Raw genomic sequence first — 16,994 nt, forward strand, 5'->3', positions numbered from 1 at the left:
AATAATAATAATAATAATAATAAATGGCTCTCACCGCAGTAAAGTTCATCAGAGCTATCCCCGCAGTCATTCACCCCGTTACACACGGCACCGCCAGGCCCCGCGCTCACACAGTGGTCATTGTGACAGTGGAACTCTCCGCTCTGACAGGGCCCCCCTGCCGTTGAGGGAGATGGAGTCGAAAACCACACATCCGTACCCTCTGAAAGACAAACACGCCAAGCAATTAACTAGCTTTGCAGGTTTTTAGGCTTGAGCTCTCCATACTGTATTGAATTAGCTGGCTCTCAGATCCACAGTACTACGTTCTCTATTCTGTATTGAATTTTCAAACTATAAGATCCATAGTAGTGAGTTCCTTCTATATACTGAATTGATTTTGCTAGCTTTCAGATCACCAGTACAGTAGATTTATTGGTAATGCTTCATATTGCATGGCATAAATGAATATTAAATAGATATGCAATTGCATATTAAATTAACGTTAATTTAATATTTAATAAATATGCAATAGTTAGTTTCTTGCTAAATTTTAACTAAATGTCGATTTAAAATGTAATTGCATATCTTGTCCATTTATATTATGTTTTGTTACTCTTAAAAATATGTAATAATTTCCCATTGTTTACATGTTTTCAATAGAAAATACAATTAATCTGACTTAAATGTTAATGGAAAGTAACAAGGAATAACTGAATGTAAATTTAATATCAATTGAATATCTATTAAATATTAATTTAACATTAATATGCAATTGCATATCTATTGAATATTAATTTATGCCACGCAATATAAAGCATTACTGATTTATCTGTACTATACTCTGTGGAGTTATCTTGACTTCAGATCTCCAGCACAGTAGAGTTCTCTACACTGTCCTGTATTGAAAGTTCAGGCTCTCAGATCACTAGTACAGTACTGAGTGCTCTATACTAGGCTATATTGAATTACCTGGCTCTCAGATCCACAATATGGATTTCTCTATACTGTACTTTATTGAAAGTGCAGGTTTTTCAAAACTTTGGTAGTCGGATTTCCGTGTTTGATTGGATTATATAGTGAAATTGGGTTTTTCAAAACATCAAACTCACAATTAAATGTTGCAATTGGGTTTTTCATAATTTAAAAGTGGAGATCAGGGTTATTTAGGATCATTGTGATCCTACTGTGGAGGTAGATTTAGCTTTTAAATGATCATAGAACATCAATATTTTGTTTGAATTGTCATAGCAAACACACACTATATGTCCAAATAGTGTCATAATATAATATTTACATATTTATTTTTGTATCCATGCAAACAAAAAGGAAAACACGTATTTAGTGGTACAGCTTTTATAAAAAAGCATTACATTTTTTAAATACATGATGTTCAACAATGTACTTATTTTTAAATGTGTGTTTGTGTGCTATGTAGAAATAAAGATATGGGGGGAAATTACCTATTTATTTAATATTACATATATTCATATGTACGTCAAACTAAATGGTCAAGTATTTAATGGGGGATCCTTCTAGAAGTAGTTCTATACAATGGCATCCCTCACTGCCCATCCTGCAAGACGATCCTGTTGTGGTCCAGCTAATGATGCATCATGGTGTCCCAGAGGCTCCACCAGGTTGACACTCAAATCCTCACCTTCATTGGCTGCTACACTGCGATTGATAGTTATATTGTGCAAAACAATACAGTGCTGCTGTTCTACGCGTAGATAATTCAGACATGTGAATTGTCTCTTAAGTACCACATTGAGGCGTTATGTGCACTAACATTAAAAGTGATTTGTGTGATTTTTGTTAAAAAAAAAATATATATAAAACAAAATAAAGTTGTTTATTACTCATTATTACCACAATTATAAATAATGGCCTCTTAAAAAAAATAAATAAATAAATAAACTATAAACTATTAAGAACTACTCTACTTCAAAAAAACTGGATTTCATAATCATGACTATTTGTTATCTGGATAAATGTAATCCAGCAGCGTCATTTTCTGAAAAACCGGATCAAAATGATCCAGATAAAAGTAATCTTGATTACAAAATCCAGATCAGTGTTATCCAGATTAAAAGTTTTGAAAATCCGGCCCCTGTAAAGTACCGAGTTTGCTATACTAGACTGTATTGAGTTAGCTGGCTCTCAGATTCCTAGTACTGAGTTATCTGTACTGTGCTATTTTGAATGTGCTGGCTCTCAGAACCACATTACCAAGTTCTTTATACTATACTCTACTGGATTAGCAACCTCTCAGTTCCACTGTACTGAGCTTTGCATATGACTCACATTGTTCTAGCCTGACTGTGCTAATCCCGTATTTAACTGTGTGATGTTGTGAGAGTCTTGCTGTAACTCTGTACCTCCACAGCCAAGAAGCTCAGCCCTCAGGTAGATCCCGTTTTGGAAGTCGTGTGGAAGGATCCGGACGTAGTGAGCGCTCACCATCCTCTGGAGTCTGTTCTCAACGGCCGTGGAGTCGTCAGAGTTTCCCTGGAACAGCTACAGAGGGATGAAGGGAGTGAGGAAATTCCAACAATGTTTACGAGTCATACAAGGGATGCACGCAGCACACAGGGTACAAGTTATATTCTGAAGATTACGGTACAGGACGGACAAGGGGTGCCCTGTTACCTTTGCCCGGGGACGAGCGTCAGTAGGCAGCTCCTGGTAAGTGTACCACCTCCTCCCATCGGCACTGAGCTGCAGATAGAAGCTGGAGACATAGGTATCGAAGGCGCCACCGCCCTGCACCACCACACCTGAAACATAAGTGAAGGCGTCAAACACTCATCAAAACATCAGCACAATCAAGCATACATTCATACAGAACAACATTGAACATCGAGGCAGGCTTAGGAACTCTTGCCACCAGTCCTGCTCCCAGTCTGGGGTTTAAGAACTCCCCTTGTTTATGGATGTTATTAAATGAACTTGAGTCTCAGGAATCTGACCAGTCAGGTCCCTGCTGAGTCTAACCTGTCTGTAGATTTACTTACATCATTACTGAAGCATGTGAATTAAAATTGTGAGACATTATTTTGTTAGTGTAAATAACAAGAGTTATTCATGCAGCTGTAGGAGAAGATCAAAGTGTGGTCTTTTCTGGCAGTTATCTTTTGCTTTATTTTCAAATGGAACATTGTTTTTCTGTATTTCAGACTGCTGATCGTTTTTATGTTTGTAGGTCAGAGCTCCCCATCCCCAAATCTTCTCGCCCCTCCCACACCACCATCTCCCCAACCCCCCTTTCCCCCTATGCCTCCATTCACCCCCCCGTTGTTGGTACCGGTGATGTTGCGTGGCTGCAGGAGGTCGATCTGCAGGAAGGGAGGTTCACTCAGCAGCTCGCGGTACTCCTCGGGGTGGGGACCCCAGCCCTGCAGGTCCCCGTGTGGGTTGACGTGATTGAGCCGCCCCGCACTCGCTGGGTTGTCCGTCTGCTGAGAGGAGGCTGTGAAGCTGCTATCTGGGAGAGTATGCTGCAACCCCAGCGGCCTGTAGCACTCATCTGTCACACAAACACAAGGCACACGGAGTCAACCTTTGCCAATATATCAGTGACACCACTAAACATTTCATTATTTATTAATTGCATTTATTAATTAATTAATTAATTTACTTATTGCTTCTGCAGCAGTATGTAGGAAACATGCTTTCACTACTTTTGTGTCTGCTTGGGATTTGCCCCACACTGTATTAATGATGCCAGCAGATTCCAGAGTATGTAGCTGCCTTGTATCTTAATCATTAAGACTGAACTGACTATTGTTACAGAGCCTCAGATAGCAATCCAAGCATGGTTTATTATGTTTATCATAATATCCCCCCTCTCACAGTGCTAATTACTGAACTCACCTCCAGGGTTGAGGGGATATGTGGTTACTGGAGGCCCAGTGGCACCTGGGGGTTCTGTAGAGTCTGGGGACCATGTGGTGATGGAGCCGATGGTTAAGGCTGCCGGAGTTGCTGTCGGGGATCCAGTGACATTTCCACCTAGACAGGGGACAGGGAAACTCCATTGGACAGGGATCTCTTTTGACAGAACTCATGTCCCCGTTAGAATGTATTAGTAGCTACTACACTTACAACAATGTCAAGGCAACAAATTTAAAACATTTAAACCACACCACACTCTATGCAAATAGATTTCATATGTTATTATCAGCTTTTTGTACCAAAACATACAGTACAGTACAGTGGGTAGTGTACCTCTAGGAACACACCCACATGTCATTAAATAACTAAATGAAAAACGTATCTATAACCTCCTTAAATCAAATAACTGCTGTTGTTATTTCTAGTTTTGTAACATTAACAAGAGTGTTCTCCTTTTGAAAATATTGAATAATTAACTCCTTGGAGTAAAAGTCTTTGAAAATAAGACCCTTTTATCTTTCAGGTTACATTTTTTATGAATTATCGATAAATAACTAACTTACTGACTGGTAAACGAAAGTGTTTTATCTTTGTGGTTAGTTGGTTAATATATAACTTCCTTTATTAAAATGTTAGTAAATAAGCTAGTTATAAACAGTTACTAATAAATAAAGCAGGACTGACACTGACCGACAGCTGAGTGAATGTGCGTGCGAGAGAGAAAATGTTTTTACCTTTCTCTGCACAGTAACAGCAAGAATCTCCATTTCCCGGAACCAGTATCCGACCCTGAAACACAACACATACATATAGAGGGAGGGAGACATTCAAACACATTGATAAGAACAGTTTATATTCAGCTCCTCTGTGTTAATCCAGTTGCTGGTATCTGACTGATCTCAGAACTTTCTCAAAACGATCCCAATGATTCAGCATAAACACATGATTAGGTAACTCTAGGTAAAACATCCCAAATAGTTTAACCACCAATGTTAATGCTATAAATGTAATCATTTATAGTATTTTGATTCAATGTAAACCACTGTAACGGAATACTGTGTGTGTGAAAACCATGTCAAATTTAGAATCAATACAAAAGTCACTACAAATACTAAATCAAATCTTACTGAAAATGTGTACAACAGTTTGAATGGGAAAAAGACTTTGCACAAAAAGGTTTAAACATTTAATCTACTGTGTAGTTACAGGCTTCCTAACGACAGAACATCGTGCATAATGCTTTGCAATGAAATGTTACTCTCAATGTGATATGTTCCCCCCCCCCCCCCCCCCCCACCCCCCCCCCCCCCCACCCCCCCCCCTCACCTCAGGGCGGGCCCAGCGCAGTCATTAGGAACAGTAGTGAGAGCAGTGCACTGTCAGGTTGGGGAGACACTGGCACACCTGGCAGTGCCCAAGCTTCCAGCGGTCCCCGATAGTGTGGGCCTCTCCGTGGAACTCGCACTCCTCACACGGTTCCGTCTGACACCTGATACACGCATGACACACGCAAACACATCATACACATGACAAATATATTAGATTGTATGTTGCCATTGAAAAAACAGAATGCTATACTGAACAAAATATATAACTGCAAATCTTTGTGTACATACGTAGGAATGTGTGAAAAGTATATTCCTATGATACAGTTGTAGTCAAAACAGGGATCAGTATTAGGTCCTCTGCTATTCCTAATCTACATTAATAATTTAGATTCTGGTATAGTAAGCAAACTTGTTAAATTTGCAAACAACACAAAAATAGGAGGAGTGGCAAACACTGTTGCAGCAGCAAAGGTCATTCAAAATGATCTAGACAGCATTCACAATTGGGCAGACACATGGCAAATTACATTTAATAGAGAAAAGTGTAAGGTACTGCACGCAGGAAATAAAAATGTGCATTATAAATATCATATGGGAGATACTGAAATTAAAGAAGGACTCTATGAAAAAGACCTAGGAGTTTTTGTTGACTCAGAAATGTCTTCATCTAGACAATGTGGGGAAGCTATAAAAAAGGCTAACAAGATGCTCAGATACATTGTGAAAAGTGTTGAATTTATATCAAGGGAAGTAATGTTAAAACTGTACAATGCATTAGTAAGACCTCATCTTGAATACTGTGTTCAGTTCTGGTCACCTTGCTACAAAAAGGATATTGCTGCTCTAAAAAGAGTGCAAAGAAGAGCGACCAGAATTATTCCGGGTTTAAAAGGCATGTAATATGCAGACAGGCTAAAAAAAAATTGAATCTATTCAGTCTTGAACAAAGAAGACGATGCAGCGACCATTCAAGCATTCAAAATTCTCAAAGGTATTGACAATGTCGACCCAAGGGACTTTTTCGACCTGGAAAAATAAACAAGGACCAAGGGTCACAAATGGAGATTAGACAAAGGGGCATTCAGAACAAAAAATAGGAAGCACTTTTTTACACAGAGAATCGTGAGGGTCTGGAATCAACTCCCGAGTAATGTCGTTGAAGCCGACACCCTGGGATCCTTCAAGAAGCTGCTTGATGAGATTCTGGGACCAATAAGCTACTAACAACCAAACGAGCAAGATGGGCCGAATGGCCTCCTCTCATTTGTAAACTTTTTTATGTTCTTATGTTCTTAAAAGTTTACATACCCCAATGGAAATTTATAATTTCTAGAAGTTTCTCAAAAACAAATAATTATAGGCAAAATCTTTTGTTGCAAAAGTTTTGCTTTTGTGGATGAGGAAAGAAAGTTACAAGAAACAGATGTCTACAATTATTTATTTATACCACATGTCCCATGATGCCTCTTTATATATATAAATATATTTTTTAAAGTTGTGGCTTAAGCAGTTGCCATCTTCTTCCATTCCCGCTCCAGAATTTTGCTGCCTCCCTCCCCCACATGCCATTGAAATCCCCATAACCCCCTTATTTCTGACCACTTCCTTAATTAAAAAAAAAAAGAAACAAAATGGAGCACAAACAGAACATGGAAGCAGAACACACACTGTATAAAGAAAGACAGTTACAACACAGGTTAGCAGGTAAAGCCTGCATACAGTACAGGTGCACAGACACAGCCCTCTCACCTCCTGCTTTAGAGAAAAGCATGACTTTAGGCAGTGCACATGTGCAGCCCTTGCAAAGCCCTGCCTGACACACACTCACCTCCTTGCTTTGCGGTAGATGCCCCGGCACTGCTTACCGCTGCCATGCTTGCTGGGGTTGTTGGGACTGCGGAAGGACCACTGGACACTCTGAACCCCACAGGGACCCAGGCACTCACCCCACGAGGACCAGGACGACCAGCCACAGTTCACTGAAACAGCAAGACGACACTGGAGCTGAGAGGGGGCTAAGAGACACTGAGACACAACAGTTTAACCACACTCATTATCTCTCCACTGTGAGGGCCTTCAGCAGGGCTGAGGGACAGTACTTGAAATATGGTATCTTAAAATAACAAACTATTCATTTATGACAAAGGTCAAGGGAAAACCCAGAGCAGGTGAACAAAAACCTAAAGCTACATCCACATTTTAAATTTTCACTGAAATGTAATACCAGTGATACAGTCTTCCTTGGGAATTACCAGAACTAAACTCCTGTTTTAAAAGTTATGTTATATTAAGTTAAGTTATATGTACAATTGACCCTTTCTTTTGGAAACGAGGCAACACTCTTATACCATATGAGGTAGATGGTTTAATTTTCTTAGACAGTACATTATAGTGTGAAGTTGATTTTCTAGAATTAGTTTGGTTCTAGTACAACAGAGCTGTCACTGACCTGAGCACTCAGGGTTGTGCCGACACTGCTCCACCCTCCCTCTGCGGCAGGTGCAGATCTGGCAGTTCACCTTGACCAGCTGCCCAGGCCAGTAGCGCACCCCATCCACCTCGCAGGGACAGTCCTCTGGCTGGACACAGCGCTGCCGAGAGTCCATCACAAGACCGTCTGGGCACCAGCACCCTGGAAACACAGAGCATCGGGAGAGCAATCAATCAATCAATCAATCAATCAATCATTCAATTATTATAGCACTGCTGACAGTCCATCACGAGACCCTCCGGATACCAGCACCATGGAAACACAGAGCATCGGTGCGAGCAATTAATCAATCAATCAATCAATCATTCAATTATTATAGCACTGCTGACAGTCCATCACGAGACTCTCCGGACACCAGCACCCTGGAAACACAGAGCACTGGGCGAGCAATCAAAAAATCAATCAATCAATCAGTGCCCTTAGATTACGATACATTCTACAGCTTGTGCTAAAGAAAGTCCTTAGCAAGTCTCTTCACTTTGGACAAGCAACTCTCTAGATATATGGAAAACTAAAAATAAAGTGTGAAGCACATACGCCCGCTTTCACAATATCTCTCCACAGCAGGACTTTGAAAACCACGATACTGACAAAACAAATACAAAGGTAGGTGTGGTCAGCTGTTTATATGTCTTTAAATTATTATAAACCAAATTCATTTTAAAAAGATAAAAAAAATAAAAACACAGGGTGCAGTGGCATGTTTCTGTCCTCCAATAACACTAAAAACCTCACACTTTCCAGCCCTAGTTTATGGTGACAAGAACATATAATCTACTGAAGACCACTTGTATTGCAACTCAGCCGATTCAGCCACCCCTACTTGTGCAGTCAGATGAACACACAGATCCAGGTGTAACTGGTGTGACCACCTCCTTACCTGAGAAACAGCTCCTCTCCTTCTCACAGGAAACAGCCATGGCCAGGTCTCCGCAGGTCAAAGGGCAGGGAGCACATGACCTCATCGCCAGGTCTCCAGGACAGGAAGTGATGTTGGGACAGCCTTCAAGGTGACACGGCTCTGTACAGGAGAGGAGGGTGTGCAGTCACTGCTACAAACTCTAGAAGAGTTCCATGGCATTCAAATAGCTTCTCAGCCCAATAAAATGAATGGAGAGACAAAAGCTGGATGTAAACTGTTAACCTCACGGTTCAAAGATGAACATCTTACAGTTCAACTACAGAGCTTGCTATCTGATACTAATGTCAGACGCTAGGAGGACAACCTTTCAATGTTCCTCAGTAGAAACAGTCAAGTGCAGTACAGTTACCACTTACCATTTACCACAGACACAAACTATATAACACTGCACATATTATATGCAAAATTTAACATTTAGGCCTATATTTTCCACTAAGCAGACAAATTGCTCCACAGTAAATATATGACATGGACAGAGTGGCCCTTGATCTTATCCAATCACTTAACTTACAAATAGTGAACTCAATTTTGAATTATTGGTTACTGAATGCAGTATATGAGTAACATATTAATGTCAACTGTTAACTGTGACAATTAATCGTTTGTCCTGCTTTAAACAATAACCCTACTGCAGTTATACTAACAAACTTTGATGCTCTATAGCAGAGGTCTCCAACCCTGGTCCTGCAGAGCCCCTATCCAGCAGGTTTTATAAGTGTCTTTACATCATCAGTGACTAAAGATATGGAACACCTGTTAATCTTGACTAATTAAGCCAATAATTGGTTCAACTAAGTAACAGAGATTGGTTGTTGAAAGGGGGCAGGGCCACGATACCAGAAGTCAGCACCTTAATTAGGTAGGCGATGTGTCAGTCACGGATTGGAAGAGACGTGATTGGCCGCGCCACCAAAAGAGGGCGTGACAGAGGGTATTTAGGGGAAGTGGCTCCAGTAATCTGTTCCTCCGTTATGATTACAGACTGACCGTGAGGAATAAAGAGAAACCGTGAGTCTTGTACTGTCTGTCAATTTAACTGTGTCTTGTTTGTCATTGTAGATGGCTAAAGCTATTGGTCCTTCTTTATTAAGAACGCGCGTGACGTACTGATCTCCATGGTTGAGGGAGAGGATCCTGGCAGGGCGCTGCACGGGCGGCCCCCGTTCTGTGGAGGGATACAATCTCGATGCCGAATCACCACCCCGCTACAGTCCCGTGTGCAGTTAGACCATGTAGTCCAGGGCGACCACGCCCCGTCCACTGAGGGCCAGCAAGAGAGAGAGAGAGAGAGAGAGAGAGGCTTTGAAATTCAGTTAAAATGATTTCTGAGTAGTCAGTGTGCTGAACCACATGGCACACTCTCAAACTCACTTTCTCACATTTACAGTCCTTCACTCACTGTCCACACTCAGTCTCACACTCACCATCTTAAACTCACTGTCCCACACTCACTCTCTTTCCCACACTGTCCAATACTCACTGTCCCCATTCACTGTCTCACACACACTGCACTTCACTTACTGTTCCACACTTATTATTGTACCCCACTCATGGTCCCACACCCCTGGCCCTTTACTCATTATCTCACTGCCCCCCCACTCACCAGCACAAGCCATGTTGAAGCACTGTTGTCTCTGTGCCTCCTCTCCCCGGCAGTGTCTTAGCAGTGTTTCTTGGCTGCAGTGTCTCTGACGGCTCTGAGATCCAGTCCCACACGTCTCACTGCAGGAACCCCAAGGGCCCCATGGCTCCCACACCCCACAGCCCTGCTCATCCATGGGTTCACCAGCACACTCAGCCACCCCATTACACACCTGTGTGGGGGGGGGGAGTGACGTGACGTGAGCGACACACTTGAGAAAATACCCCCACACACACTCACACTGTAACACCAATTACTTTAGTCATTTAGATTTATTATTACTGTGACAGTGTGCAACCTGTTATTTCAGGACAACAAGACTTTAGTCTAAGTGTGCCCACTGATCCCGGTTTCTGTGATGTGCTTCAAGTACTGGTTAAGGTTAACTATGGAAACTTCTTTTAAGATTTTGAAGACTTCAGTCAAGTCCCCCTAATTCTTCTTTGTTCCAGGCTAAACAGAGCCAGTCTTTTCTTAGAATGATTGCTGGTGTTTATACTACTTGTGTCAAAGACTCAAGATGGCTACGCTTTCGGTAGTGTGTACTGAAGAATAATAAGTGCAATACACAATACAAACACTAGGTTTCCCCATAACAAGAAAACACTGCTATCAATACATAGTTTCTGATAACTGAACCACTAACTAACTGGTACGGTAATACTTTTTAAAACTGCGCTACTGTATCAATATCATGGAAAATTAAATGAGCATGACCTACATCCACCGTATGACCATGTAAAATGTAATGTGAAAATGCAGGGACAGACAGAAGAACATGTTTCTCAAACAGCCCCAGATTATGACACTCTCAATAACTTGTGTTAAAGCAAGTCACAACCTACGAATATCACAGTTGGATTATCAGTTCTCTAGATATGTGCACGTTTGCTGTCTGGACCTGTTTGAAGGTGATGCAGCTGCCATCAGCGCAGGTATACTCCGGGCAGAGGCTGGTGGACGTGTTCTTGGTTCCTGGGGAAACAGTAGTGACAGTGCCTGCATCTGGAAGACAGCAGGTATTACATGTCAGTTAGTGATTCTGGTGTTAGTGCTTCAGTGCTAGTTAGTATAATTGAAACCATGACTTCTTATTATTCCCAAACATTTATGTTATTGTGGGTCTACAGGGAACGTCAATTTATTTTAGGAATTTAAACTCTTACATTTATTATAATAAGAACATATAGTGAGAGCATAAGAAAAGTTGTGAACAAGAGGAGGCCATTCGGCCTATCAGTGCTCTTCCGGTTTCCAGTAGCTGATTGAGCTAAAAACGTTATTAAGTTATGTCTTAATGGTCCCAAATGACTAGGCATCAACAACATGGCTAGGTTACCTATTCTATACCCTCAGCGCTTTCTGTGTAGCCCATCCTAACCCCTGTCCTAATTCTATCTTCTCACTCACCACATGCTAACTCGTCCTCTCCCTGGGGGCAGTCTGGCACACCGTTGCACACTTGCGAGGTGTTCACACACACGCGGTTGTTGCAGGTGAAACTCCCAGGACATGGAGGGATCTGTGTGGAACCTGCAGTTGGGGAACAAGCATTGCGAACATGATTAATTATGTACCTGTACTGTATATTTCTAAGTGTTCAGTGGCTACCTCAAATCAAGTTGAAAGGGTACTTTTCGCACGCTCTTGCTGTGTCTGCCATACAAAATCTGCAAGAGATAGTTCACTCTCAACTTGATTAGAAGTAGTCACCGAACACTTAAGTCATTAAATCGAAATAAAAACAGACAAAAAGCTGATATTAACATATGTAATCTGTTTATGTAAATTCTGTTGTGGTTTAAGCATTTCAAATTCTTTGACATTGTGCGAGAGCAACACTCTCAGTGACATTATGTGTAGTTGCTGCTAATAGGTTCCAAGGGGGATGTGACTTATAAATGTACTGCATGTGTACAATCCATAACAGTAAGACATGTCCAGAACCAACTACATTTGAGTTCTTCTAGGGAAAACACTTCGGAACATTGAGTTTATTTTAGCCAGTGACTCTCCCTGAGCATATTTAAAAAAAACTGTTATTTTCCCTCACCGCAGTTGTCCAAGCTCTCGTCCGAATGGTCTCGACAGTGTGGGGTGCCGTCGCAGAGCTGCTCGTAACGGATACACTCCCCGCTGCCTTGGCACAGGTACTCATCGGCTCGGCACGTCCGGTTACAACTCTGCTCATCACTGCCGTCCACGCAGTCAGCCTCACTGTCACACAGCCAGGCCCGCGGCTTACACTCCCCACTAACGCACTGGAACTCGTATTCACTGCAGGGGCCTGGGCGAGAGGGAGTGTGAGAGAGAGGGGGACTTTATGAGAGAAAAAGAGAGTTTTACACTCCCCACTAACACACTATAACTGGGAGAGAGGGAGGGAGGAGGGGGTGACAGTGTAGAATGGGGGAGAATGTGTGACAGAGAGAGAATGAAAGAAGGAGACAATTTTATCCTCTAGCAAACTAGAACTAATCACTGCAGGGGCCTGGGAGAGAGGGAGAGAGCGTGCAGTAAGAGAGTGGGAGACACTGTGAGAGAGGGGAAGTGAGAGAGGGAGAGTGTGTGAGAGAGGTTACACTCCCCACTATCACACTGGAACTCATCACAGCAATGGCCTGGGATAGAGGAGGAAAGACAGAGTGTGTGAGAGAGACATTGTGAGACACAGAGGGGTACAGTGAGAGAGAGAGGGAGATCTACTGAGACACTTGATATGTGATCTGAGGACTGAAATCCCTCTCCTTGCATGTCGCTGAACTCTTCTGGTATCATTCCTGCCAGACAGGTACTACCTCTCACCAGATGTCCTGTATAAATCTTTACCACTGCAAATTTTTATGACAATTTTACTGTTTTCCTATGCTTTGCATTTGGTTATACTATGCATTCACCATAGTTTACTGGTTTGCTATGCTTTACTGTATCTCTCTGTGCTTTACAATGTTCATCTATGATTTACCATTTACCATTTCACTGAGATTTCTTACAACATTGCTATGTTTTTACTGTGGGAAACTTTTATAAGGGGTTAACAATCCTTACCAGTGCTGGGGCCAGTGCGTGGGATGGACCCAATTGAACCTGGTGTAGTCATAGCAACAGGCTCCGTGGTAACGCCATGGCAGTGAGAGTCACTCTCATCTGCTCCATCTTGGCAGTCTGGCACTCCGTCACAGGCCTTCTCTCTGCCAAGGCAGGAACCATCGCCACACACAAGCTGCCCTGGGGCACAGGTCACAATAACTGAAAAAAAAAAAAAAACACCATTACTAGCACCTTCACCTGTCTACTGTAATGAACCGCTATCTGATAAATAGAATACCCCTTTAAGAGTCTGATATTAAGCTAATTTGCATATCTCCACCCAAGTAGCGAATAGAGTACACAGATTGGTGTCTGGTTGTGGGTAGTCAATGAGAAGGAGTGCTAGTGAGAGGTCCAATACTCTCACACTGCGGGATACGTATTGTTTTACTGATCTGTATTCTCTCCGACTCTGTCATATTTGCAGAGCTGTATTGAGAAAGTATTTTGTATCCCTCTGACTGTCATATTTGCAGAATTGTATTGAGATTGTCTTGTGCATGCTGATTAACACTTCCAAATAAAGGGGACTTTCATTTTACTTGCAAGAGTCTCGTGGATTTAATATTTTCAACAGCAAAGACTGCACCCCACATACAGTTCTTCACACTACTTCACTGCTGCTTACAGTACTACCCTGCTTACTCTGAAGGTCTGTTGACAAGCTTCCTCAGTTACTGAAAGTACTGTCACAGACAATCTCTGTAGCAGCTCAAAATAAGGTTAAGATAAACTTGCAGACTAATACTTGTTTTTGGAGCTTTTTCTATATGATTTTGACATGTTGAACACAGTTCAGGACTGTGTAGGTAACCAATGAACATATCAAACAGCCACGACTACCCTTATACAAGTTTATCAAATTAAAAGCATAGCAAGGGTAAGAAAGCACAGTGGAAGCATGGTAACGCATACTTACTATAAGCATTGTGAAGAAACGCTGTGGTAAATGCACAGTATAACCATGGGAAAAGCATGGGAAAACTGCAAAATTACAGTGCAAAAATAATGGGGTAAACTTTTATAAGGGTGGAACCCCCCCGATCCCTTACCTCCTTATGACTGTTTGAACATTTCCTTGTTAAAGGTGTTGTTGCTTTTGCCAATTTCATTATAAGGGGGTGTAGTGGGGAGTGGACATAATTCTAATCCCTTACCTCCAGTCTGACAGACAGCCTCGTCAATCCCAGAGCTGCAGTCTCTCTGCCCATCGCAGACCCTCTCTGGGCTCAGACAGCGGTGGTCCGGACACTGGAACTCCCCAGGCGCGCACACACAGCCGCGCTCGTCGCTGAGATCCCCACAGTCATCGTGCCCGTCACAGCGGTGCAGATACAAGATGCACCTGCCCACCGAGCACCGGAACTCTGCGCTGCCACACAGCGAGGTGCAGTCTGAAACAAACCAGGAAACACAGTCACAGACCGGGCTGGCTGGCTGGCAGACAGACAGACAGACAGCACACCATGGCTGTGTCTTTAGCAGATCAGAAAGACATTACTACAAACTGTAGCTGACTTTACTGTAAGTCTGCCTTTCCTTTAGATATGGGTTTCTGACATAAGGGGGTAAGTGGCAGAGCACTTTACATATTTGTATCAGTGGTTTGTCCCAGTACTGTATTTTCCAGGGTTAGGGTGAAGAAAGAGAACACAAACCTGCTTCATCAGAGTCATCTGCAAATCCGCAGTCTAGTTCTCCGTCACACATGCGTGTCTGGGAGATGCACCTCCCGTTGGCACAGCGGAACTCCCCGTGCGGGCAGAGGGGGGTGAGCGGGCAATGAGCCTCATCAGAGTGGTCAGAGCAGTCCGGCTGGCCGTCACAGCGGAACCCCAAGGGCACACACTGCCCGCTGTCACAGCTGAACTGCTGCGGGCCGCAGCTGGCAGTGCAGACCTCGTCCGAGCCGTCCCCACAGTCGTCCTCGTTGTCACACACCCAGTGAGACGGGACACAGCGCCCCGAGACACACTGGAACTCTGACTGCAGGCAAGGGGACCGTGGGACACAGGGCTGGCCCGAGCACAGCCAGGCACCTGCAGAGCACGAACTAGAGAGCAGAGAGATAGACAGACAGAGAGACAGACAGAAAGAGACCAAGAGAGAGAGAGACAAAGAGCGACAGAAAGACCTTCCTTTAACTGGTCCCCACCAGGGTGTACACAATATGCTGTGATAATGTGTTTATAATTATTCTTTAATCACGTATGAGAAATCAGCCAGTCACTGTTGAGGATTTTATCTTGTGTACAAGTGTCATGCCATGCATAGAACATATGACACAAATTTAAAGTTTATGTTTTACAGTAGTCCCTAAGTACAGTCTTCATATGAGGTGTATTATTATTATTATTATTATTATTATTATTATTATTATTATTATTATTATTGATGTTTGTTGCTGTTTTCTAATAGTTTCAAACACAAATGGAACCAAACTTGTATGATAATGAATGAATCTCTGGGTCGCCCTCTACTCACTCACCAGTTCTGGCAGTCCTGGGTGACCATGGCCCCTGGAGGGAACATCGTCTCCTCCCACTCACATGGACACTGGGCGGGGTCGATACAGCTGCCCTCTGCAAAGGGGGAGGTGGGGAACACAAACCAGTCAGTGATGTAGACCACATGGCGACCCCGCCAGTTCATGCAGAAGGGCCAGGCTCATCTGCACTTGTGGTTGTACAGTGTGGCTTTAGACAACACTGCTCATTACGCTAGGAAAGTATTATTATTAATGGAACAGCTGATTTATCTCACCGTGCAGGACCGTCCCTTCTGAACAGAAGCAGCCCTCCACACAGGACAGAGCACTGCAGAGTGGATCAAGCCGTCCTCTCAGGCTCTCACAGGTCTGGGTGCAGGCAGGGCCACAGGCTTCATAAACCAGGCCATTGTCACACTGCATCGCTGAAAACACACACATGAAATACAGCCTATCAAGCTCATATCTCTCTTTCTATGCATCACTAAAAAACACACAGATTGCACGATTCATATCAAATTAATCTATGGCTCTGCGTCGCTGAAAAGAACAAAAACTAAGTCAGCGAAATATAAACCAATGCAAATTGAGGGTTACTAATTATTCCCAAATTCAAATTGACTGAATGCTTTACAAGGTTAGTGAAAATGCATTGCAATTTCCAATTTGGAAATGAAGACAAAACAATAATTAAACATGAGAAGCATGTGTTATTTTTGTTCGAAACTTTCTGCACGATTCATATCAAATTAATCTATGGCTCTGCGTCGCTGAAAAGAACAAAAACTAAGTCAGCGAAATATAAACCAATGCAAATTGAGGGTTACTAATTATTCCCAAATTCAAATTGACTGAATGCTTTACAAGGTTAGTGAAAATGCATTGCAATTTCCAATTTGGAAATGAAGACAAAACAATAATTAAACATGAGAAGCATGTGTTATTTTTGTTCGAAACCTCAGAGGTGCAGAGGCTGCGATGCGCTGGTTAACTCTCAGGGGTGAAGCTGTTACTCACGGCAGAGTTCCTGAGACCTCCAGCGGGTGTACACCCCTCGTTTGTTGCACTCCTCTGCGTAAGCAGCGATGGCAGTGCACAGACACTCACAGTCCCCTCCTGAGTCACAGCTGGAACAAAACACAGTGTAATGTGATGAA

General features: G+C 42.7%; 1 protein-coding gene across 1 annotated transcript in view; it reads right to left on the minus strand.

Annotated features, from left to right (window-relative positions):
- Positions 1 to 16,994, minus strand: part of sspo (SCO-spondin) — a 95,838-nt gene that overhangs the window by 53,679 nt on the left and 25,165 nt on the right. Inside the window, exons 24-44 of the mRNA XM_041240307.1 lie at positions 16,855 to 16,964; positions 16,113 to 16,262; positions 15,838 to 15,931; positions 15,008 to 15,402; positions 14,507 to 14,743; positions 13,308 to 13,508; positions 12,313 to 12,546; positions 11,670 to 11,792; positions 11,161 to 11,264; positions 10,221 to 10,431; positions 9,725 to 9,877; positions 8,576 to 8,716; positions 7,654 to 7,836; positions 7,033 to 7,183; positions 5,235 to 5,365; positions 4,611 to 4,736; positions 3,856 to 3,993; positions 3,287 to 3,508; positions 2,632 to 2,759; positions 2,361 to 2,499; positions 35 to 202 (exon numbers count right to left, since the gene is read on the minus strand). Coding sequence (XP_041096241.1) covers positions 35 to 202; positions 2,361 to 2,499; positions 2,632 to 2,759; positions 3,287 to 3,508; positions 3,856 to 3,993; positions 4,611 to 4,736; positions 5,235 to 5,365; positions 7,033 to 7,183; positions 7,654 to 7,836; positions 8,576 to 8,716; positions 9,725 to 9,877; positions 10,221 to 10,431; positions 11,161 to 11,264; positions 11,670 to 11,792; positions 12,313 to 12,546; positions 13,308 to 13,508; positions 14,507 to 14,743; positions 15,008 to 15,402; positions 15,838 to 15,931; positions 16,113 to 16,262; positions 16,855 to 16,964 — 3,539 coding nt within the window. The remainder of the gene's footprint in view (positions 1 to 34; positions 203 to 2,360; positions 2,500 to 2,631; positions 2,760 to 3,286; positions 3,509 to 3,855; positions 3,994 to 4,610; positions 4,737 to 5,234; positions 5,366 to 7,032; positions 7,184 to 7,653; positions 7,837 to 8,575; positions 8,717 to 9,724; positions 9,878 to 10,220; positions 10,432 to 11,160; positions 11,265 to 11,669; positions 11,793 to 12,312; positions 12,547 to 13,307; positions 13,509 to 14,506; positions 14,744 to 15,007; positions 15,403 to 15,837; positions 15,932 to 16,112; positions 16,263 to 16,854; positions 16,965 to 16,994) is intronic.

This window comes from Polyodon spathula, chromosome 3 (assembly GCF_017654505.1).
Source record: "Polyodon spathula isolate WHYD16114869_AA chromosome 3, ASM1765450v1, whole genome shotgun sequence".
Lineage (NCBI taxonomy): Eukaryota > Metazoa > Chordata > Actinopteri > Acipenseriformes > Polyodontidae > Polyodon > Polyodon spathula.